The sequence below is a fragment of the Fringilla coelebs genome, assembly GCF_963513975.1.
Source record: "Fringilla coelebs genome assembly, chromosome: 1".
Lineage (NCBI taxonomy): Eukaryota > Metazoa > Chordata > Aves > Passeriformes > Fringillidae > Fringilla > Fringilla coelebs.
Window position 1 is genome coordinate 19,538,791 of NC_140028.1, and position 25,035 is coordinate 19,563,825.

The 25,035-nt window shown below is 38.1% G+C and overlaps 2 protein-coding genes across 9 annotated transcripts in view; one reads left to right on the forward strand and one right to left on the reverse strand.

Annotated features, from left to right (window-relative positions):
- Positions 1-992: 992 nt before the first annotated feature.
- On the forward strand, positions 993-6,943 carry ABRA (actin binding Rho activating protein; the record flags this gene model as incomplete). The annotated part of the gene is made up of 2 exons (XM_084212536.1): positions 993-1,744; positions 5,941-6,943. The coding sequence occupies 2 exons, from the start codon at positions 993-995 to the stop codon at positions 6,416-6,418; spliced, it is 1,230 nt and encodes a 409-aa protein (XP_084068662.1). The 3' UTR covers positions 6,419-6,943.
- Positions 6,944-10,135: 3,192 nt separating this feature from the next.
- OXR1 (oxidation resistance 1) overlaps positions 10,136-25,035 on the reverse strand; it is a gene marked incomplete at its 5' end in the record, with an annotated part of 262,257 nt that continues 247,357 nt past the window's right edge. For 6 of the 8 annotated variants that reach the window (XM_084201108.1, XM_084201111.1, XM_084201107.1 and 3 more), the window contains 6 exons: positions 10,136-13,059; positions 13,808-13,881; positions 14,466-14,561; positions 18,534-18,686; positions 20,827-20,952; positions 24,213-24,293. In XM_084201108.1, the coding sequence (XP_084057234.1) occupies positions 12,924-13,059; positions 13,808-13,881; positions 14,466-14,561; positions 18,534-18,686; positions 20,827-20,952; positions 24,213-24,293 (666 nt within the window). In that variant the 3' untranslated portion in view covers positions 10,136-12,923. The remainder of the gene's footprint in view (positions 13,060-13,807; positions 13,882-14,465; positions 14,562-18,533; positions 18,687-20,826; positions 20,953-24,212; positions 24,294-25,035) is intronic. The other 2 variants (XM_084201109.1, XM_084201114.1) reach the window with 1 other exon arrangement.

The following is a 25,035-nucleotide window of genomic DNA, read 5'->3' on the forward strand; positions in this document are numbered from 1 at the left end:
CAATTCACTAAACAATTTTACAAGTTTGAATATGAACTCACTCTATAAAGTCCTCTGGAATTAACAAATCATAAGGTTTCCTAGAATAACTGATTTTTTCTGTATTGTACACAGTAGACATAATTCTGCTGCATATAACTCTATTGAAAAAGCAGTGAGAAATTAAATAGGTTATATTTTATTTTCTCAAAACCCTAAAACTTGGAGATCATTTATCCATCTGATCAAGTCAGGCTCACTATACTGATCCCCAGACAGAGTGATTTCCTCTTTCTTGGCGCTGACACCAAACACGATAGTGTTCCCAGGCCCCCCTGAAGGTACATTCTAAAGAGAGAGACATTAATAGATAATGACTGGGAAGAGAGCACATAAATACCTTTTAAAAAATTAACAAACCTCAATTTCCTTGGATACATGAGCAATAAGAAAAAATCATCCAGTATCTTTTTAGGAAATACCTCTAAAAATTTCTCAGTCATAACTTGCTTCTGGCTTCACACTCCATGACAAGGTCCACTATTTTCTTGTGATGATGAGGAGTATTCACTCTGGCCAAAATTCCTAGCCACTGACAGCCCTTCACATTTAGCATTTTCAGTCACTCTCATCAGGATCTCTAACTCAAATGATGCATTTCCAACAGAACAAGACCCTTGTCAACAAACTGGAAAGTCAGCAGTCCCAGGGAGGGGGGGGGGGGGGAGGGTAAAGGAGCTGTTACTTTCCCACTATTTCCAGAACAGGTTTGTGTCACACAGTTTACATCATGCATCATTTATCTGCTGTGATGAAATGTAACCCTGCATTTTAAAAAAAGACTTCTGCAACAGTGAGGATACTCTATCTTTGTGAGAAGCATGTCACATATTTTCCACAGGCATCAACTGCTCCTGCTTCTATTTAAATCTGTGTGGCCCTCTTCAGAGGGCATTATTCACTTCAGGAAGCCCATTCAGGAGGTGCTGAGCAGAAGGAGGGGAGAAGCCAGGATGGCAGCAGACAGCAGCATGGCTCCCGAAGAAAAGCCGAGCGCTGCTCCTGTGAGAAGGGCTGTCCACAAGATCCGCATGGCCAGCCAGGTCTTCAGCTTGGCACGAGGCTGGCAGCAGTGGGCATCTGACCACCACGTAAAGCAAGAGCAAGAGCCCTCTGGATGGGTCCCCTGTGCAGAAAGCTCCTCAGCTCAGCCCGTACAAGAAAGTTCCTTTGAAAAATGGCAAATTCCGTCCGTCAAGAGGGACCAAGAAAAAGATGATGAAAAATCCTTGGCAAAGGATTCGGTGGCAATAAGAGATGCTGAAAAAACTCCAAGGGAATCAGATGAAGACCTCAAAATGTTCAGCATTAAAAGCAAAGAGGTGACCAAAACAGTTGTCAGCAAAGCCTATGAACGAGGAGGCGACGTCAGCCTCCTCAGTGAAAGATACGAGAACAACAACAGCAGCTCCGAGATGACCAAACTCAAAGAAGAATCAAGCGCTATTGACAAAATTCTTAGCAACAAATTACCTTCAACCATAAGGAGGAAGTGTTCAAATGTGGTATCAGAGCTGACCAAGGGCTGGGAGAAGATGGAAGACGAGGACAAGGATGGGGCCAAGGGAGAGCTGCTGCTGAAGTGCCGTGATGACAGCCTGGATGCCCAGGACAGTGGCTATGGGGAAGCAGAGGACAAGCTCGAGCAGGAGGACAGTGACCGGGAGGTGACAGCTGTGAGGATTAAACGGCCTGTCCCATCTCTGTAAGTAAAGCATCTTCAGTACATCAACACAAATGGCAGAGGGGCACAGCTTTCCATCAGGAAATTGGTGTTTTGGCAGGGGTGGTTTGTAGGAAGTGGTCAAAGATAAACTATTATTCTTGATTTAGAAGAAATTAATCAAAATTCGGAAGACCTTTCACTTATCCCTCCACACTTAAGTAGCTACTCAACAACATTGGACTATGTACCTAATACAAAAAGTTAGGAAGGTATATCTGGGACATGTTAATTATACTTAATTTTCAAACTGGATTTACCAGTTCATCAAAATAACTACTTATTTCTTAGTACTTCAGTCCATATTTCAGAATCACAACTTTTACCTCATTGAGAGACTTTATCTACTTATTTATTTGAGAAAATGTTGCCTAAATCAATATATTTGACAAATAGCATTTCCAAATGCCTATTCATTATTTTGCTTAGTATAAATTGTAAATATTCTCAGGAGCAATTTGAAGAGAATGTCCCAAATTAATGTTGCAGGAATTACTTCCACGTATTTCTTACCAAAAGTTGACTTCACCGCTTCTCTTTGGAAGCTTTCTGTAAATTTGGAATTCATCAATTCAAAGAAAGGAAAATTATGCTACGACCCCCAAGTTCATACCATAACCCAATGACATTTTCAGAAATTAAAAACTGGGACAGCACCGACAATGAAAAACTGATGAAAGTGCCAAAACAGACTTTGTGATCCCTGTGCAGGCTGTGTCATCGTCACTATTTCGGTTTTACACCTCACTACTGATGACCATTATCGTGACCATTAGGCTGTGACTAACAGAGTTATGGATTTCAACCATCCAGTACCTTTAAGCACAGCTATCTGAACACACACCCCCAGAGCTATTTTAACTATTCAAATGGAATTAGAATGATGCTTTGCTGTACAGCTGAGCAGTCAGCTCCTGTAAGAAGAAAATGGTTAACAGCGCAAGTGAAAAAAACTCCCCAGTAACCTAGGGCTTGAAAGTTTTTGGTACCTGCTTTTGGCAAGGTCTGTGGGCACCACCCTTTCACAGAAGTTATGACCTCAAAACAAAGATTCCAAATATACAGTGGAAAAAAGATACATTTGCAGCACTTATCTGTAAACAACTTCAACTAAAACAAATTTTCTCAGTTTCAAATGTTATAGTAGAAACAGACCAACCATCTACCTTCTGTTTAACTTTTCTTATATTTTCCTTGTATGGCTAATTTTACTGCTGCTACCATGAAAAGAGATTGATTAGCCATATTTACTGTGGTCCAAATTATTGAAATAACACCCTCTATGTTACTTACAGCTCTTTCCTCCACTGAAATTAAACACAGAACTAATTTTCTACACTTACAGTGCTGCTATCAGGACTGAACTTTTTTAACTATTCATTTTTTAAAATTTATTTTACAGCCTAAGAATATAATATTTCAGCCTGCTACTTTTATGAACATTTCAGTGTGGTTTAAGCTTCTTCAAAAAGGCCATAAGTACACAGTTGTTAAACCATATCTCCTATTTTCCTCTCCACATTCCAGGAAAAAAGCATCAATACAAGTATTTTGTTTTCCTCACATCAGCACCTTCATTATTTCCAGCTTCACTGCATACTAGAATAAGGTTGCTTCCTTAGTAGAAGGCTTGTTGACTCCTACTGGCATAAGAACTCTTCTGAACTCTTCTGTTCATGCTTAGAAGCAAAAAGGATGCAACAGAAGGGATATGAAACTCAAAACATTAAAATGGGTTTCATACCTTTCCCCTACAGACAGAAACAGGGCAAATATGCAACATGGACATTATTTGCCTAGAAGGTCAGAATGCATTTAGGATAGTCATCCTGGTTAACAGGTTAAGGTACTTGATTGTTGCATGTAAAGCACTTCTTAGAGTGGGTAGAAGTTCAAAACCTTCACTTTGGGCGCACAATCCTTTGTGTAGGTGCAGTAGAAAGATGAAAAAATGCTTCTATGTGTACACAATTCACATTTTAAACCGGCCATTAAGCTAAACAACGGCAAAAATAGCACTTCATCGACTAGAAATGTCTAAATTACAAGCTGCATTAAAAAAGGTAGGTTTTTTCAAGCCCACATGAGGCACGATAAAAGCAAAAAGATAAGATGGCTTTCTCAACCACTGAGAAGATGATTTGGATGAGGAATGCAATAATTATCTGCTAGAAAGGAAAATTAGTTTCAGTAGAAAAAGGAGGGAATACATTCTAGACCATTAAATTAAAGTAAGTAACAAAGACTGCACAGCCTCCTGATGTCTCAATCCTGTTCTTGTCTCCACCAAACCTGGGGAACTGAACATGTAGAACTTTCTCAGCGGTCATAGTCCCTGGAGAGAAGGGGAAGCAGGTGGCTGTGGCTGAGGAATAAGCCCTCCATGATGATATCTACTCATAAACTCCACTGAGACTGACGGCATCACTTCTTCAAGGCAATTTTGATTCCCTTAGGATCTTTTTTCCCCTGCCTTAACTGATAGCTTCCACATGGAAAGCTAGGGAAGCAATCTGATCTTCAGCTGGAGTTCAGACTGTGCTGGCACAGGGTTTCTGTGACTTTGGAGACAACCATAGGATTCAGGAGACAAAATCCTTTGCATAGTGAAATCCTGTGCCCACAGTTCCTCTGACAATGAAGGCACAATTCAGGTGAAGGGACAAAGAATCACAGCTCTCCCTTTCTCTTCATGACAATAGCTTATATAGAGCAGCATTTGGTTTATTGCTGGAAAACCAAATTTTCTAGATTTACCCTACTAGTATATTTTAATGCTTTCCTGCCAACACCTACCTGTTAGTGTAATTTACACAAAATTACACGTACAGACATGCTGCCTAATCTCAGTATGCTCTGTAGTCACACCAGAAAGGTGCACTTGGCAACTCAGTGTGCTAGATTCTTCTGATGGTATTTCACCAAATTGATAGGGAATAGTATTTTCGAGCTTTTTAAATACAGTTCTTCAATACAGCTAAGCCAATCTTAGGGCAACTCCACAGCTAATTAGGTAGTGCAGCTCTCCTAGTTTTTTTTCTATCCCTGGCACTTGGTGTTTGCAATTCTTACCCTAGCATAGCCTTGTCCAATACTGACATCTTTCTGGTGCACCAATCTGAACTAGGGATATGTCTATGACTCCTATTCTCTATTTCAACCAGCTTAGTAGAAAACAAAGGAATGTCCAAACAGCGGGGGAACAGATTTTTCTGCAACTTTGCAGCCCTGTGTGCTGTTTGCTAAGTGCATTTTGATTTTCTGGTGTTAATATTCAGCTGACGCTACTGGGGAGGTTGCAGAGCAGCCTTTTGGGGAGTAAAAATATTAGAAAACAAATTACTTTGGCACAGTCACAGCACAGCACAGTCCCAGCAGATTTCAGTACATATACATTGACAGAACGTGGACAGCACAATGACTAGCTCAGACTATCTATAGCTCCCCCACAACACGTGAAATTGGCCACAAGAGGATAGTGTGTCTGCTTGGAGTCATCCAGAACTATTACACAAAGTAAAAAAGAAAAAAAAAATCTCTGAAGGTCTTTTCTTATCCTTTGTCCTTGACACTCATAGGAATGTGAATTTTGAACTCCAATATTTGGTCAGAACCATACTCCAAATACAGAAGCATAGACAGAGCTACTGCACGCAATTAGGTTTTTGCTGTTGCTATAATCATTGACATCTATTACAAAGGACAGATTTTTCTAGGCACTGCCCTCTAGTTTTCAGCCAGGTCATACACCTATAGCAATCAGCATCTCTAACCTCGGGGGAGGCACACTTCAGGCTTGGCCAAGCAGGCAGGAATGGGGAACTGCATGACTGACCAAACATACAGAAAGTGCAGGCGACCAGCAATGTACGGTTTTGTTCCCTTACAGAATTAAGTCATTCTGGGACAAAGTTTGTGAAACCAGGCTCAGATCAGGGCTGGAAGGTGGTAGTGCAAACAGGATAAAGCTGTGGTCATGGAACTTGCCTTTGTGTGCAAACTGAATGGGATGAACAGCCCCCAGAGAAGTAATTTAGAAGTGGTGAACTCGTGCCACCTGGTGGATTCCAGCTCGCCCCTAAAACACAGAACTCAGTTACAGCAGAGACCAATAAACAGCAGAACTGCGTCAGCAAAGCAGGAGATGCAAAGCTCAGGTGTGTTTCTGTGTCTTTCAGCGCCAGCCGGCTGAGCGAGGAGGCGCGGAGCAAGGCGCGCAGGAAAAGCAGCGCCGTGCACAGCCTCAAGGACAGGTGGCAGGAATGGGCTGACCAGCACATCGCCACGCAGAAGCTGAACCCCTTCAGCGAGGAGTTTGACCACGAGCTGGCCATGTCCACACGCCTGCACAAAGGAGACGAAGGGTACGGCCGCCCCAAGGAAGGAACCAAAACTGCCGAGAGAGCCAAGCGAGCCGAGGCGCACATCCACCGGGAGATCAGGGACATGTGCTTCATCATTGAGTCCATGGCCAAGCCACGGCCCGACGGCAAGATCCAAGTCACCTTTGGGGAACTCTTCGACAGATATGTTCGTATTTCAGACAAGGTTGTTGGGATTCTGATGAGAGCCAGGAAACACGGGCTGGTGGACTTTGAAGGAGAAATGTTATGGCAAGGAAGAGATGATAATGTCATCATTACTTTATTAAAATAAGTTAGGCTAGAACCAGAACAACTTTTGGAAAACTTTTCTCCTCTTCTCCCTTGCCATTAGCATTTGCACATTTTGAACATAAGATTCCCCTGTTCACCATATAGAAAAGTGTACTTTTTGAAATATGTATTTTATAATTAGTGCATGAGAACCTAAACACCCAAATGGACTTCGTTTTGTACCAGAAGTGCTTTCAGGACAATTAAGTTAATTACTACATAAAAAATAAGGAGAAAAAGCTATATGGAATATAAGCAGCTGATGATAAAAGTCCAATATAAATAGCTACAGGAATATGAAACATGCCAGATCAGAAGCTGAATGACAAAATAAACTCAGACAAAGGTTTTGATCTGAAAAATGCTCTTGTGCATGCACTTTCTAAGTAATTGATTTAAATACAAATAAAATTACCTTATTTTAATACAGAATCAAAGATACATTTGTTTTCTTTACAAGCACAATATGTAACTATTACTGCAGTACTCTCTTGTTGATACAACTGTTGACACAGCTTTCTCTTACATATCACAAAAAAAATCTTTTTATAAATGAGATTTTATATATTTATTGTATTTATATAACTAATTTTTTGATTGTTTAATATTTAAACTTATGGAGGTTGGAATGTAATGAATAAAAATGTTTTGATTAGACAGCTACAAAAAATACCTTCTGTGTAATGCTGTGCAATGTCTTATCTGATTATCTATGCCGATACTGTTCTTATAAATACAGAGAAAAAATAATATGTAACATATAAAAACTAGCCAGGCACTTGTACTTTTATATACAGCAAAAAGTGACTAACATCATCAACTTCCATTGAAATGTACTTCTGTGAAAAAAGAGAGAAACAGCATTCATAACTTTGAGGAAAATGTTGTTCCACATTACACAGAAATACTGACCCAATTTTACAGTATTTGCCATTCCAATGTCACTAAAATAATGTATTTCAGTTCAGGTGATGCTAGAGAGGACTAAGTGCTAATGAACTAATACTTTTAGGACTTAAAATTGTATTATTCACAAATCTGAGATCTCTATAAGGTCTCTGCTACTTGATGGATTAGAGAGAACACTTTCTCTACCACTGTAAAAGTAGCTATCCTGGTAAAATGTGTGTGCTTCACAGGAAAAGCATTTGTTTCAGAGCAGATGCCTGGGCAAGTAATGAAAAAAAAGTAGTTTTTTCCCCCCTTAATATTCTTTCAAACTGAAAGAACAAATATGTTCTTACAGAAGTAGAGGTGTCTTAACATCTTGTCTCTGATAAACAAATATTGCTGTCTTACTATGAGTACAGGTACTCCAGTTTGGAGCTTTGCTGTATAAATAAACCAAATATTTTATAACTTAATGATACAAGAACTGACTACTACATCTATTCTAAATCTATGCAAATCATTAACACCCAGGCATAGTTATATTATGTAACTACAGAAGAAAAAATTGTAAGATGGAATCCATGGAGCTTATTTAATATTTTCTTGAGATCTCTTAGACTACTCAAGCTGACCTACAAAACTGATGTCTTAGTGCAATACTTACATATAATAATTTTTACCTGCATAGTCTTACCTTATTCTTTACATCTTTATATAATGACCTTTTATAGCTGTCTAAATTGTCTTGATAAAATTTTGTTGTCAAAGGAATACATGAACTCCTTAATTATTTCTTGGGTTATTCTCCCACACACTAGGAAACAAACGTGTGCATATTCAGTGAAGTAAGATGTCAGTAAGTTGCTTCAAAATATAAGCACGGATATATTCTCCTTTTCATAGGCTGTTAAAATATTTCCTCTGAAGCTTTCTCTGTCCAAAGTACAAGAAAAAGATTTCAGAATACATGGCAACAGACCTTATACAAAACACCTGTTCAAAAAATACACACTAAAGGCATGAAAGTGTTAAGTGAATTAAACTCACAGACTGGTAACTCACTGCAGGTAACTTGAGCCTCCTATTCAGTCATCCCTATGCAAAATAAGCCAAACCCCCACCTTTTTCCTATTCTTCCCCTCAACTATTTTATTTCCAATCAGATGATAAAACCATGTGACATAATATTTTGCTTTGAGTAGGCAGTATCATACAAAATTTCTGAAAAGAATTTATTATTTTTGTCAAAAAGAAATATTAAATGTTGATATAAGCAATGGTGTTTGGAAGCATTTCATGTAGGTTATATGCTTTATAGCATTTTTTCCATTAAGTTGTGTGACAAATTTATCCATGGTGTGGGAGATAATAAATCTGATCTCACTAAAAATCAAAACTAAAAGTGTTCCCTGAATTACCCACCCTAACTCTCCTACTATACTGTGTTACATTCCTGTGCAACTAGCACAACCTCTGCCAAATTTAAATATTCTAAGCAGAGATGATAAGGGTCAAAACCTGCTTGATTAAAGCACTCTAAATTTTTATTTAAGACCTGCTTTTCTCATTCTGACTTGCTTTGAAAATAAAACTTTTAATATTTGATGAGCAACTCTCAGCTTATAGTTGCACATTCTTTTCTTAAATACTTTATTCACTCCCAAAATGTTTTACTTGAAACAGAGCTCCTGCACTCTCCTGTCTGAAACTAGTGCTGTTTTTGCACATCCTTGGTAGTGAAAAAATTCTATCTTCTTCTGTAGCAACTTAGATACATTTTTCATATTCTAATGCAAAGTCTAGGTGACAGCATGAAACTTGTATCAGAAGAAATAAATTTGACTTTTACACCTTTGTATTTTTCCAACTCTTACCACAGTGGCTTGAAGTGACTGGAAGGTTCATTGGACACGTACTGCACCCAGTAGGAATCAGCTCCCTCCTTCACAGCAATAATTCCTTCTTTACAAATATTTCTGTACAAGCAAGGTTCAGTAACACAGCTCATTTTTAGATCAGGGGAAGGCTCTTGAAATAAAATGAGCTGTAGTGAAGAGCATACTATTCATGGTGATATGTTCAATCATCACTCATCACAGAACAGATACTGGCAGGCCCTCCTCCCACAGCCATTTCAGCTGCTATGTACACACTGCCCTGCCCCAACATCTCAACTAAAGCCACTGCTGAGACCTCAGGGCACGAAGCAGTTCAGCATTCAACAGCACGTGTACTATTAGCAGTGTAATTATCACAAGAGAAAACAAACTAAGATGCACAGCTTGTAAGGTAAGCAGGACAGCAGAAAGCAGAGTTGGCACTGGCACTTCTGCAGTGAGACAGCCAGCAGGACTGGCTTGCACATACTACACCAAGTGTACACCATTCCCTCAGCTGGACAATTCCTCTCTGTGCTCCAGAAGCACAGGGTAGCTCTCCATCTTTGCAGTAGCACATACTCTTTAAGAGGAGAAAGAGAAGTTTTGCTCCCTTAATTGAGCTCTAAATGGCAATGCCAACAGTAAAATACCCTGATAACATCTGCTTTTTTATGAAGGGAGAACATATCAGTGAGATTTAAAATTCAAATACTGAATGAAGAATACAAGATTATCTTTATTTGAAGTCAAAGGAATAGTCAATGTTCTTACTCATCTTCCAAGAGCAAATTTTATGCAGACATTCTAATTCCCGTACAAAAAATAACTCTAATGCAATATAAACAGGTGAGCAGGAAGATGCAAGCACAAGACCTATGACATAAATTATGACCTTTCTGCAGATGACACAAAAGCAGTAACGAACACAGACAGGATTTGGAGCCAAAAGGTGTTAATTTAAGAATCCCATGTTTGGATCCCAGCTACCCAAATAAAACATCGAGTTACTCAGTGAATCCATCTAAGTACTGGATGCTGAGAAACACTCTTCTGGCAGCCAACTCCAGATCATGGGTCTCATAAGCCTTCAGGGAATGTCAAATTTTCAATGCTTTACAACCACAGAAATAAACCTTTCCAGGAAAGATGTAAAGGAATTCTACTGTAAAAAAAGGATAATGAACTGAAGGCAGAAGGGACTGTGCTTTTATGTGTGTCATACAGAAATTAACTGCACCTCTGATAATAAAATTCATGGTCTTGCCTAAATAGATATGCACTACTTTCAATAGATCCCTTACACAGTCAGTTGCCTCACCAAGCATTGCCACAGTCACTTACGCTTCTATTTCTTAACTAATTTAGTATTTTACAAGCATGATTGTGAATCTACTGCTTACTAAACACTAGTAAGCATTAATTTTCACTTTTTTACTTCCCATTTGCTTTTCCAAGACTGGTCTAACACTTGGCAACATTCAACTACTGAAGATTTTTGCGTGCGTTCATTTAATTATTCAAAGTATAATAATTTACAAAATTCTTCACACCATCCTCTAAAAAACTAAAATATGCTTTATTTGCAATGTGAGCTTAGGATAGAGATGATACAGTTGAATTAATGGTTTTGTCAGCAAGGACGATCTGGGACTTTTCTTTTTCTTTCTCCTTCTTCAAAATGGTTGAAGACAATGTATTTCATTCCCATTGCTTTCCATGGGGCTTTAAAAAGCCCCAGAAATGCCAGAAAACATGAGAAAATGCATCCTATACATTCAGTTGTTAAATGAAGAGCAAAAAACAGCCTTTGTGCTTCTACATAAACTCAACCTTCTAAATAAACTCCAACTCAAGTTTATTTTTACATATATTTAGATTTATTTGCTATACATCACTGTGAGCTTATAGTACTTGAAATCCATTACAGGATTTTTTTTTTGTTGTAATAATCAGTTGTAACTCCACAAAGACAATAATACTGCTGTGGAAGACCAAAGGGGAGAAAAGCCATTTCAATTTATTTACAGTTCCTTATTTTGTAAACATTTACTCTACACATTGTACTAAGTTCTAAGAAGGATAAAGAGATATACATAGAGACAGGAAACAAAGCCCTGTTTTTCTATTCATATTGAGCATTAGCATATTATAGATGAAACATCTGCCCTTTCTCGTTACCATAGCAGTAAGCTGTCTTCAAATAAGTTTTTTTTTTTAACTTTCCAGAAATGTAAATATTTTGAAATATACAACTACATCTACGTAAGCCAACCCATTTGGCTTTTATTCCATTTCTAGAATAATTTAAAGTGCTATAAGCAACCCGTCAATCAACACTTTTCTATAATAACAAAACTACTTTAAACATTAATTTACAAGATAATATACAATGTCTGTCTGAAATAGCTGAAATTTCAGCACAAAGTCAGTCACTGTCACACTTAACAGCAATTTTTTTGTTCTTTTTTGTTTGGTTTTTTTTTTTGCAGAACATAGAATAAAAGCTTTGAAACAAACAGTTTTGTTGAGCTGTTATTGCCACAATGGCTTATCAAGTTTTCTACAAAAGTGGACAAGAGCTACTGGAACTGTATTCTAGCCTGTCATTTATTTTTTGAGGTCACATGACAGTAATTTGCATATTCCACAAGTCTACTGAATTACAATATTGTCTACCTATGATACATGATGTCATTTTAATCAGAGCTGGTGCTAATTGTAAATTTACAACATAGACCCACTCAAAAACATCACAAGTTTTTTCTTCTTTGGACAGGAATAAGCTATATTCTTGGAGCTGATGTGCTACACGGCTACAACAGTATAACAGTATATATCTGACACTTTATGTTGAAGAAAGATGCATCTGTTTCTGTACTTTTAATGCCCTACTATAGCTACAAATTGTTCACTGAGTTTTGCTTGCTTTAGCCTTTTAGTTTTTTGGAACTATCATATTCTTACATTCTTCTGCTATTTTGTAAGTCTTTGCCACTTAGCTCAATATTGTCAGTATTTGTCCCAAACCTGTGGATCATTAACAGCATGTGCAAAACACTCTTTAAATACAATCAGCATGCAGCTACAACACATATTAACTGACTTTTTTCTACACATGAACAAGAAACAAGACAAGTGGCACTGTTGACTTTGGATCTCTTCTAACTTCACCACATGTGTACTGGGATGCATTTAGAAGGAATGCTCAGCTTCTCATCCATTTGTGGCACCACTTGAATAACCCATCATTGGTCTGGACCAATCTCTGCAGTGCTGCTGCCAAATACCCACACGCAGCTTTCTTAGAGGTTCACAGAGGGCAACTTCATTCATAGACATAATTTGAATACAAAAATAATAAGCTATATTCAATGAAGCAGCCCCCTAGCAGGATTGCAGGAAAGGTGTGTGTGGGAAACCTGGGAGACATCCGTAATATGGATAAGAAAATTTTGCAGGCCACAAGGCTCAAAGTAACTAATGTTAATTTTTAGTCCACAAGGTCAATATTTTGTACAAGAGTCTATAGCTTAGAAAAAGTATGATAGTATATTACAGATGCAAGAGCATGAAAAAACATCTGCTATTTAAAAATAATAACTAATGGCCACACTGGAAAATTAGAAAAAAAACCAAAACAGGTAAGAAAAATACATTATATTGCTCCTAGGGATTTTTAAGCTGCACTGATTCATGTCAGGTTTGGGACAATAACCTGTAGGAATAGTGAAATACTTATTCAAAAGCCCATATTTCTATGTCTTGAATAGTGAAGTCTTCTCGCTTAGAAAGTGTGTGATTCCCAAATGTTTTACACGAATGACTTCTTCCATGGTAGAGATCACCATCAAGCCAAAGAGCAAACTCTCCTCTGCAAGACAGACAGTGTATTATAGCAAAAGACTGAGAGAAAAAGCATTTAATCCATTGATGCATTTTGCACTCAAAATTTAGAAATGAGAAGGAATTAAAGGATTAGTTTTTAACACAAGTACCTCATGGCTGTTCATAAATTTATGCTACAAGGATTTTATTTATTTTTACTATTTATTATTAATTTGGGAATATCCCTTTTGCAGATATTCTGAAATAAGCTAACTAGAATTCCTTGGTTTTCAGCCTCTTCCATTTTTATTAAAGAGATGGCATAATAGCACTTTTATATCTAAAGAGAATGCTAGCAACAAATAAGGAAAGCATTCTAGAAGCATATGCACCTGCATGGGCAGAAAAAAGCCAGGACATGACAATGCATGATTTCTGGAGACCCTGACATGTTTTGGGGTGGCTCAGATTCAATTCAGGCCTCTTCTAGTGACACATAATTTTCACATTTACATCCTTCCACAATCATATCTTGTGCCCATTCTGAATACAGGAAGACACACATGCAAGTCAAGCATGGAAGGCATCATAACCTTGCAGGGCTGAAACTTTATGCCACACTATGGGGAAGACAAATCTTTGTCAGCATTGGAAGCTAAACACCTGACATACTAAAGTTTCTTGGCTGGTAACTGTTGAGTCCTGAGCTACCAAACAGAAATTTACTGAATTCCAATTTTTCTTTTCAAAGGTGTTTAGACAAATATTTTTAACAGATTCTAACTGTAACTTACCCGCCTCCACCAAAAGCAAGAGAGTCCATGTCTCCTTTAATGAAGAACATGTTGTCTCCTGTCCATTTAAAAACCTAAGGGGAAAAAAACCCACAAAAACAGACTAGCAAGTAAAAATATATGAACTTTTCATTTTGGCAGAAAGGAAACCAACCATCAGTAAAGACAGACTATGGGTGAGTAGAGGCCAGTTTAATGAAGTTGACACAGAAAATTCAGGAAACAGATAGCTGAAGATAAAAATTCTCTGATATTTTATGCTAATTAAAATAAGACCATTCCAAAACAGGTCGTTTTTGAGCACCAAAACTCCTACACAATGAAAAATGCTAAGGAAATATGCTTAGATTAGATGATATGCCCCTAAAAAGGATGCAGTTTATAAATTTTCAGACATACACCTAGAAGAATTTAAACAGTAGAAAAACCTTCAGTACAATTAAAGAGTCGGGTTGAATGTGTTCTTCAGCATGCAAACACTACCAATTCACTCTGCACTTAAAGATTCCACAAAAAACTAGTGTGATGACTTTTTTTGGGCCATCTTGTAATATTTTTCAGATTTACAGTTAGATTTATTCCTTAAGGATTTTAATATCATGCACTTGAGGGGGTGGTGAGGAAGGGAGCAAAAGCCTACAAAGTCATTACTACTTACCTCAAAATCTGGAGAAAAAGTGAACATAAAGGTCTCCCCAGTGCCATAAAAGCCATCACTCACTTTAAATGGTTCAGATGCTAGTGCACCAAAAACCTGTAGCAAAAGTACATCAGAGCAAGAAAAACTTCAGAGAAACAACATAGAATCCAAGAATCTCTTATAATAGTAACTGATAAATCAGGTTGTAAATAATGTCAATTTGAAATTCACTCTATGAATTTCACTGCACCATGGTTCTGAGTGCACTGAGATATGGTCTTTGCACAAGTAAACTCTAAAAAGCAGGACAGATGAGACACTTTTTGTTATTTAAAGCACCTGGCTCAATAGACTAGACTTCAGAAAACTGGCTGTAAACTTTTCTCTGTCAAAGATTTTGTGACCTTAGATTGCACTTAGTGTATGCAGTTATATAGAGCATGTTTTAGAATAAAAATCCATATTGAATTAAAATTTAGTTTCATCAATAAATATAACAAAATTGGCTGGTGAAACACTTAATATTCTATATTTAAGTAACTACATGCATATTTTCCAGCAATGGGAACCCTTGCAATTATTTCTTAGTCCTCAAACTATTTGAGTCTCTGTACCCTAACTTCTTTTAAGGGCTCAAGTCATTCTTTGAATAACTGCAGCGGTTCCGGTAGCTAAGCTACATTCAGGTAGCTATGACATGCCTTACTTCAGATAAATATCCTTAGGGCTGATACCACATCTAGTAAATAAATATCAATAAAAGAGATAAAAAGTAAATTTAAGATTTCATTAACAATGTAACATTTCATTTCCTTGAGAGGAATTAACCTTCAGGTAAAGTACCAAACAGAGTTTTGTCAAACCTAAATCATCTCAGTTCAGCCTCTATACAGGTGTAAACTTTACACACAACACTTAGTCCAGTGTTTGTCTTGGATCCTCTCAAAGATGTTATCTGTACATCCAGTAAAACACAAAACTAGTCCATTCCAACCGTGTAGAAGACCTAATGTATTTTACTTAAGAGACTCTGAAGCTTTATTTCCAATTATGGAATAAATTTAGCTATTAAGAATTTCAGACAGCCTCCCACATAATTTCCTACTCAATGGAGGACTGATTCTGAAGCTATTAGGTTGACTCAGTTTTGTCCAGTTGAGCTTCGAGTACCCTCAGGAATCAGGATTTGACAATCTCTCTGTGTTCTAGATACGTCAAGCTGACTCTTGAAAGATCACCTCTTTGCTACAAGCAGCAATAAAAGAATAAGGCTTGACAGAAAAAGTGCAATTTTCTTCTCAACAGTCACTCTAGTTCTTGAGAAGCAATGTCCCTAGGATTTTTCTATGCGTTCCAATTTTTGTGGCTAGTTGTTAGGGTGGAAAACTAGAATTCCCATGTCCTAGGTTCCATGTCTCACACTTCTGCAGGGCATACAATGTGAAGAATGACTTTTTATAAAACAGACAGTCTTTGGAATGGTTAACTGCATTAATCCCATTTCTAGACCACCACTTATTTAGTGACTCATGTTCAGGAATCAGGTGCCAATTCCTTTTTAAATGGCTCTCTAACAGAAGCACAAAACTGTAGACAGACAATCCCTAACAATTGTAATGATGCAACTATAGATTTCATGGATTTTTAAGGAATCTCCTGGATTTGACTAGAGCAGGCAATTTAGGTTGCTTTACATTCCAAATTCCAACTAGGCACTGCTCAGCTTTTACACAATTAAAGTTTGCAAAAGTTCAGTGTTTTGCTTGTTTTTTTTCTTTTGTTTGTTTGGCCAGCCATTTAAATAAAATTATAAATTGATCTGAAAAAGAAAGCAAAATTGGAAAAGGTTTTTTAATAAAAAAATTCAGTAGCATGAAGCTTAGCAGCCTTTAATAGAACATTATGAAGAGTTACAAGGTACACTTGCTCCTTACTCAACCTATTATTAACACAATAAAAAAGCAGTCTTCATAAACATGGGCAACAAAGAAACATATCTGGGGACCCAGGGAAGCATCCCAGGAAAGAAATAAATTCTAGTTTAAAAGAAGAGTGCCTCAACCAAGGAAGGATATGACAATTCCACATCTTTCACAAAGGTGGAAGATACAAAGGGAGCAGAACAACTAATACCAAAGAGGACTGAGCAGATATGCTCAATGTCAAGAAAATGGCTGAATCTCATTTGGGATCCTCTCTGAACTAGAATCTCAGAAAACAGGCACTGATCTTCAAGTGTAAGGTATGAATAACCACCTGGTCTCCTAAAACACATTTTTGGAGGGCATATACAGTATTTATCTTAGCATACTGCTAGTGAACTATTCCTGGACACATTCTCCTACAAAGTACTTAAGAGGTTTTTTTCAGTCATGGAAAGCAGTTTTAAAGGGCAATCTGCCAGGAAGATACAAGACATTAAAAATAAATTAACCTCTTTCAAAAAAATCAATAGCTTCACAAATAAAATGAATTACCCAGACTAATTATCAAAGAGCATTGTTAGTTACCATTGTCTTATGTTTCATGATTGTAGATCCTTGCATGAAGAGGAGAAAGACTCTCTGCTTAATTTCCATATGTTTTGAACAGAAAAATAGTGCAAATTGATTTTCTGCTGTCAAATGCAGACATTTTTCATTAATAACACGGGACAGAGCTACTGAAAACACCACTCCCATTATACTGGTGAAGCACTGAGCATGTAAAACTCATCTGAACCACTCCTTCTGCATATGCTGCTCACTGAATAGACACAGATTTCCCCCACACTTGTGTGGAGTTCAGTGACCACTTGATCCAGAATTCCAAGGCATGCTTTCATACATATTCCTAGGTATGAGGCTGAAATGAACTCCACGTTTTCACAGGGCAACCATGACATTTTTGAACATTCAAGCAAAGATGCTCATACACAAAAAGTAACATGAATTCCTTCAGCAACAGACAATACTACATAGTGGTGGCAAGAAAGCCCCACCAGAAAAAGGACATTTTTTTCTGGGACAGATTAGGTACTAGGAAGCAGGTATATCTTACTAATTTATCCTGAGAAGCTAATAAGTGAATTAGAGAAGTCATCAAAGTACATTTATGAGACTGATGAGTCTGCTGAGACATCCCAACTCTATTCAATTGTTTTTTTCTTCAAGAACAAAAGGTAAATGAAGAAAATATTTTTAAAGAACTTCTGGGAAAGAATCCACTACTAGCAGAGAGAGTTAGAAGGGATTTTTCTTTTTAAGGGACCCCTGGGGTAGGAATAATGAAAAAATCAGGTTGTGACTCGAATAAGAAAAGATATACTTCCTCTACTGTTTTCAGACCCCCTGAATGAGACCGTGCTTCCTGAGAATAAAAACTGTGGCTACCAAACAGGAGAGGTAAGTGAACTGAATGCTACAGACTTTATAGAGGTTCTGTCAATTTTTCATGACAGCAGTAACATGCTTCCACAAACAAACACAGAAGTTGCAGAAAAAGGATCAAGAAGTTTCATACTGCCTGCTGTGTTCACGTGTTACTACATTATTCAAGAGAGGATGTTTGCTATTCAAATGGTGAGATTTGAGCCACTTCCTGAAGTTCATAACCTAGTCAAAAGAAAACAGAGCACAACTACAGAGACTCAAAAAACAAGTTAATAATGTAACAAAGGCAGTACAGCTCTTGAAAGATGTTGGTTGCAGCCACAAAATATACCAAGAAGCACCAGACACAGCTAACAGGCTTCCAACTCAACGAGACCTTCCAGCATTGGAAAGTTTTAGAGACTGTATTTCTCGTGCCTTAAATGCATTAAAAAAAAAATTAAAATTATATTGATTAATTGGATATTACCAGACTCTTGCATTACAACAGCTAACTTATATCATTAAAGTTTTTCCTAGGCATGTAGTATGTTGGAGGACTGCTTAAGAGTAAAACACATTTCTAAGGAGAAAATTTGCTTGATATGCAACATTTTAACTTGCTTGATACACATAATTTTATCTCCCATGATGGATTGAAGCATCAGCCATTCCTTTATACTTCTCAAATATTTTTCTTGATGGGTCCCCTACTGCCACACAAGTATTTTCCTACCTGTCCATCACTGTCTTTGATAACCAACAGCACAGGTGTGTCCAACCCCATCATTGTCCGATACAAGGTCTTCAAGCTCATGCCATGCTTTGCAGTACTGTAGACAAGAGTCCATGGATAGCCAATAGTCCGTGGTGGAAGAGACTTTGTGAGCTATTAACAAGAAAATAAAACCCTTTATTTAATATGTGTTTAATACTTAAGAATGTATTACACGTAAATGAAAGCAGATTATGTTCTGCCCAACCATTTTTACGTGGCCTTAAAACCTAAGACCTAAACCTGAAGTTTCACATGTGTATTTTCTACTTTTTGTCACTCAAGCAGGTTTCTTTTCCTACCTCTACTAGTGACCTGCAGAAGAATGATTTATCAACTAAAGAACATGTGTTTGTTAAGGTCTCTAAAAGGTTTACCCATGTAATTATTCTTCCATAACAATATTACATGTCCCACCAGTGCCTTAGTATTGAGTAAGCAGATCATTCAAGTCAGCAAGTGTATCATTCAAGCTGAAGGGTAAATGCTGCTTGTTGCCCTGTTCTTGTGCTTTTTAAGCCAAAACTTCAATTAACACATTTGCAATGAAATCACTTTGGACTGGACAGCAAGAACTGCCGTGTTTCCACTGATGTTTTCAAGAAAGAATGGAAGTAGGGCAGAGACAGACAAAAGTCTGTCTGAATATATTGTGTATTCAAAGGTAGGATTTTTAAAAAAACCAGTATTTTAGCTATGAATTGTGCTCTGCTTCGACACTTAGACACTCACATGTCTATGGTGCCAGATGGGATCCACCCCAGGAAACAGACAGAGCTGGCAGATATGCTCACTGAGCCATTTCCCACCATTTACCAGTATTCCAGGATAACTGGGGACATCTTGGTTAGCAAATGTGTGTCCATTTACAAGATGGGCTGTAGGAAGGATCCCAGGAAGTACAAGCCTGTCAGTCTGACCTCAGGGCATGGGAAGGTCACCTTGAGTGCCATGACAGAGCACATGCAGGAAAACTGGGGGATCAGGCCCAGCCAGGGCGGGTTCATAAGAACTTAGTACTTGGCAAATGTGATTTTCATCTATGACAAGGTGACCTGCTTGATGGATGGGGCTGTCAATATTGTCCACCTGGACTTGAATAAAGCCTTTGACAGCACTTCCCACAGCACTCTCCTGGAGAAGCTGGCTGCTTGGACAACTGCACTGTTTGCTGGGTAAAAAACTGGCTGGATGATTGTGGGAGTGAGCCACAGGGAGGACAGGACAGAGATCAGGCCCTGAGAGTAAAATCCACTTTGTGGCCAGTCACTTCTGGTGCTCCCAGGGCTCAGTACTGGTGCCAGTCCTGTTTAATGTCTTTACTAATGAACTGGATGAGGGGATGAAGGGCATCCTCAGTGTGTTTGCAGATTGCAGCAAGCTGGGCAAAAGTGTCAATCTGCTGGAGGGTATGTAGGCTCTGCAGAGATCTGGACAGGCTGGACTGATGGGCCATGGCCAACAGTATGAGGTTCAATAAGGCTAAGTGCCAGGTCCTGCAAAAGTCCCTGCAGCACTCCAGGCTGGGAGAAGAGCAGCTGGAAAGAGGAAAAGCACCTAAGGGTCCTGCTTGACAGAGAGCTGTGCATGAGATAGTGGGTGCCCAGGTGGCCAAGAAGGGAATCATCACTTGCCCCCCTGTACTGAGCACTGCTGAGGCCACACCTTGAGTACTGTGTGCTGTTCTGGGCCCCGTCACTAAAAGAAAAACATTGAAATGCTGGCATGTGTCCAAAGAAGGGCAGTGAAGCTGGTGCAGGGTCTGGAGAGGACTGAGGGAGCTGGGATTGTTAAGCCTGGGAAAAGGAGGCTCAGAGGGACCTCATCACTCTCTGCAACTACCTGAGAGGAGGTTGTAACAGTCAGTCTTTTCTCCCAAAACTGGACAGGAGAAAAGGTCCTCAAGTTGAGTCACCGGAAGCCTGGATTGGATATTGGGCAAAAGTTCTTCAGTGAAAGGGCTGTCAAGCATTGGAACAGGGCACCCAGGGAAGTGGCTGAGTTACCACCCCTGTAGAAATCTTTAAAGGAGGTGTAAGCCACGGCACTTAGGGAAAGGGTTTAGTGGTGGACTTGGCAGTGCTGATGTAACAGCTGGACTCAGTGGTCTTAGCCATCTTTTCTAATATACACAGTTTATTTTCTTCTATTTAATATCACACAAGGCTTCTTAATGGTGTGCTTTACACTGCAGTTATAGCATTTGTGATACATTAATGTGCAAGAGTAAAAAATAATATATCTAAATCCATACCTTTTCAATTTGTTCTGGCTGTAGTAATTCACTTGGATCACTAAGATTTGGCCGGAATGCTTCAGGCTCCAGGTCTGTTTTGATATTTGTTGCCTGTTGTGAATTGATATCTTCTCTTGTTGTTATCTACAAAAAGAATAGCAAGAAAATAAGTATATGCCACCCTATTAGCAGACAAGGTAAAACTTCACAGGTTTAAAATCATGCAGTTATCAATTATGCAAGTCCTTCCAAAGTTTAAAAATCCAACAGATTTGATCTGATAGAGATTTTCACTGCTTCCAATAGCAAACTGGTACACAACTATATAGCAATAACTTACATGGACACCTACACAGAAGAAAGCTATGGTTTTATGCTAAAACAACAAACAGTTCTCATACACAGCTGAAGAGCTTCAAATGCTTTTCAGATTATACTTTAAAAAGTTCTTGTATTTTAATAATGACATAGCATTCTAAGTGTAATTAAAAAAAATAATAGAAAGGAAAGGAATTAAAACTTCAACACTGACATTTCTTAGTAGCTTCTGAATCAATACTCTTTTAGAGTACTTAAGAAACTTTTCAGATATGCAGTAGACTCTGGGAAGACTGCTGCCATATATTTTGAGCAAACCATTTGAATGGAGCCTTAGAAATAGTGCTGCTCCAGAAGCTGATCTGCTGGAGTACTTATGGGAATCAAAGAAGAAAGAATTGAGCTGGTGGGGTGGGAAAGCAGCAATAATGCTTAAGTTGCATAGTGAGCACTGAGGTCTGGCAAAGACACACTATGCAGGGTCCTGCAGTAATTTAAAATACCTGACCTACATATCAACCCTACTGAGTGGAGATGGCAAAAGCCACAAAATTCCTCATCAGATGTAGCTCACAACAGCTTCTTACCCCAGTCAACACTCACTGGCACTTCCAAGTTCAAGTGCCATGACTCAATAACTAGAATAGCTGCAATCCAAACAGATTTCCATCTATAAATCCAGCTGCAGGGATACTTAAAACTTTCTAGGAACAGTGAAATTCAACAGAGGAGTAGGAAAAAGTGAGGAAGTTAATAAAATAAGCCACTGCAGCAAGATTTACTAAAATGTTGAGAGAAAAAAGAAATCTTAACAAGATTAAGTGCATCTGAAAAATTTATTGGCCTAAATCAGGTTTCACTGAAAGCCAGACTATCTAAATTAAGTCCTGAATCCTGAAAATTTCAAGGAAATACCTGCCAAATCCAGTTTGTCACACCCCTCATACTTCAAACATACAGGACACAACTGCAATATTTCACAGTATCACCATGGTAAACTTTGCCAACCTTTTGTGAACTTCCTTAGTTAATCAAAAAAATAGGCAAATCAAAGAAAACGCGGAAATACAGATAGGAATATGTACACAAATACAGCCACCTGAGCCAAAAAAAAGGACACCCCTTTCATGTCCCTCAAGAACTGCAAAAAAAGTTCCTATCACAAACTCTTGTTATTTAAAAATCGGCTAATAAAGTCAACATATCAAAGTATATTCATACAATAACTCAATTACAGGATTAATTCCAAACCCAAGAAAAGGTGTGCTTAAACTGAGTATCAAGCAAGAAAAAACTGAAACTTTCCTTTTTTCAATGCAAGGTAACAAGAATTTCCAACATAGACTAAGCACAAATTTCCATGTCGCAACAAAAAATGCAATTATCCATACAGCTTCATGTACAAAAAGATGATCTGCATGCTGCTTTACAGAGTGCTATCTCTAAAATGTTATTGCATATTCCACGTATTTTACACTTTAAATGCCTGTCATCCATCATATCACTGCTTCAGCTCCAGAGAAGTTCAGCATTGTCCAACTGTAAAGCAGGAAGTTTTTTCCCCTTGTCATTCTTTAATTTTCATTAAAGACCACCATGCAAAACATGAATTATTTGGATTCAAGTGGTGTTGCAAACTGAGTTTTTTGGTTAAGAGTTTTTGGCAATTGGTGTATTTTTTGGATGAATTTTTTTTTTAATTATCATTAAAGTAAAGCAGTTTTCTTCTAGGAAGAACGCTGCTTTGTAGAAGCAGTCAAAGAGTGTCTGTTCAAGAGAATCTGAGAGAAAGCACTCTAACTTCAAAATTTGTAGATTTATTTCCTGCCAAAGTTGGACAGAGCAGACTGAGCTATACTAAGATTTCAGGGGCTTCCACGATTGGTAAATGCCACACCACATTTGAGAGCACAACTCTCAAATGGCCTCAGAGCAGAGTTTGTAGGCTGCAGCCCATCACATCAGATTTTTCTAGTCAGCCTAAACCATGAGTTTGGGCATATCAGGTGAAAGGTATTTGGAAAGAGCTCCTACACTTCCAGAACATTAATACAGGGATTCTCCTCCACCACTTGCCAAAAACAGAATAGTTCTGTTCTCAAGTGGGAATAATTTTTTTTTCCAAGATTTTTGACTTTCCTATATAACAGTGCAGCTTTTGGGTTCAAGGGTCATACTCATTATTAATCTATGTAACTGTACTACTTACAAAAAAATTTAAAGCAATTAATTTTGGATTATTAAACAAACTGAAATATCAGAGCTAAGAAAATGTTTGCTTATTAATATGTAGAAAAAAGCCAAGATCAAAGAAATAAAAAAATACAGAAAAAAATTTTAAATTTTCAGCAGCCAAGTACTAGAGAAAAACAAAATACTCAATGCTTCTAAGGAAATCTAAGCTATGTTTCCATCAGTAAGGCATATACAATGTGCACAACAGCTAACAATTTTATAACTCTCACAAAACTATGGAATACCTAAAGAGAATGCAAATATCAGTTTCAATCCATAGCCACAGACCTTCAAAAATCCAAACTGATTTCAATGTAGTGTTTTGTGTATGTGTATGACCTTTGCCATGTTGAACTGCCTCAGTTACCTGCTTTTATAATGGGAAAAATACTTACCTATTTCACAGAAGTTGTGACGCTTCATACTTGCCATATACTGTGAGATTCTTGATGAAAGATTCCTATATAAAATTAAACACCCATGCAACAAGGTTTTGATTCTTCACCTGTTTTGCATTCTTTTTAGGGAAGCTTCTAACACAACACACCAGTCTAAAGTAGAAGTTAAAACACAACACTGCAAGTCAAGTAGCACTGAAAACAAATTTTCAAATTCTAACAGAAAATTCCTGTGTGAAAAGGGTGGAAATAGTAACTCCATCATAAAATTACTGATTCCATCATAGAATTGCACAATTAAATACATCCAAAACAAAGGAATTTTCTGCTGGATCCTTGTAGTGCTGTAGACAAGACAAACCCACTGAGTGCAGGAATTGCCCTGATCCAAGACACTACAAAGAAAGATGTTTTAGTATCTGGAGATGGGGTTTAAACTACTGAAGAGGGCACCTGGAGACGTCTGCAGAGTGTGCGCAGTTCTTCGCTATTTAGAGCATCGATCCTGCGGTGATACTCAGCCACTGACACTACCTGAATATGGAGACAGGAAGACAATAATTCCACTGACAGTTGAAGAAAAGTAAAAAGGTATGAAAGAAAAAAACTGGAGGAGAATAATGAAGGGAAAATGTGCAATGACAACAAACAAACAAGAAGGGCCAAAAGATGTTTGTTTCTGCAAGGACAGTGCACATGTAGGTGATTTTAGACATATGAGTAAACACAGCAAGATTACAAAATCAACACTAAGGGCACTAGCAGTCATATATCTCACTGATCTAGGATGAATAAAGAACTGATATAGGAGTGCATAAAGTTTCCAGTATCAGGATGCTAAATGAAAAGTCAATCTGAGTTACATGCCTTAACCCAAACTCTTCAGCCCAAGGTCCTCTCAAACATTCTTTACACTCAGATTAATGAACCTTGTGAACCTGGTTTGCTTTCCTAGATGAAGACTAGAAGCAAATCTCAGGCTTTTTAGTAAGCTCTAACTCTTGTGTCTGGCAGTGAAGATAAAGACAACGTAGCAAGACTACAGTTTAATAACATCCCAATACCACCCGACAATTTCTTTGTCCCGGACTTTCCATTCCCCTCCAAAGCTTCTGGAGTTGCTCATCTGTCATCACATTCACTTCAAATGGCATCTCCACTTTGGCAGGAGGTGTACAGCCAGAAAGTCTTTAGTCAGAAAGCTCTAGAACATGCTGCTCTGGTGCAACAAGCTGGCTAAAAGGACTACGACAGTCATTTTGATGTAACTAGAGCA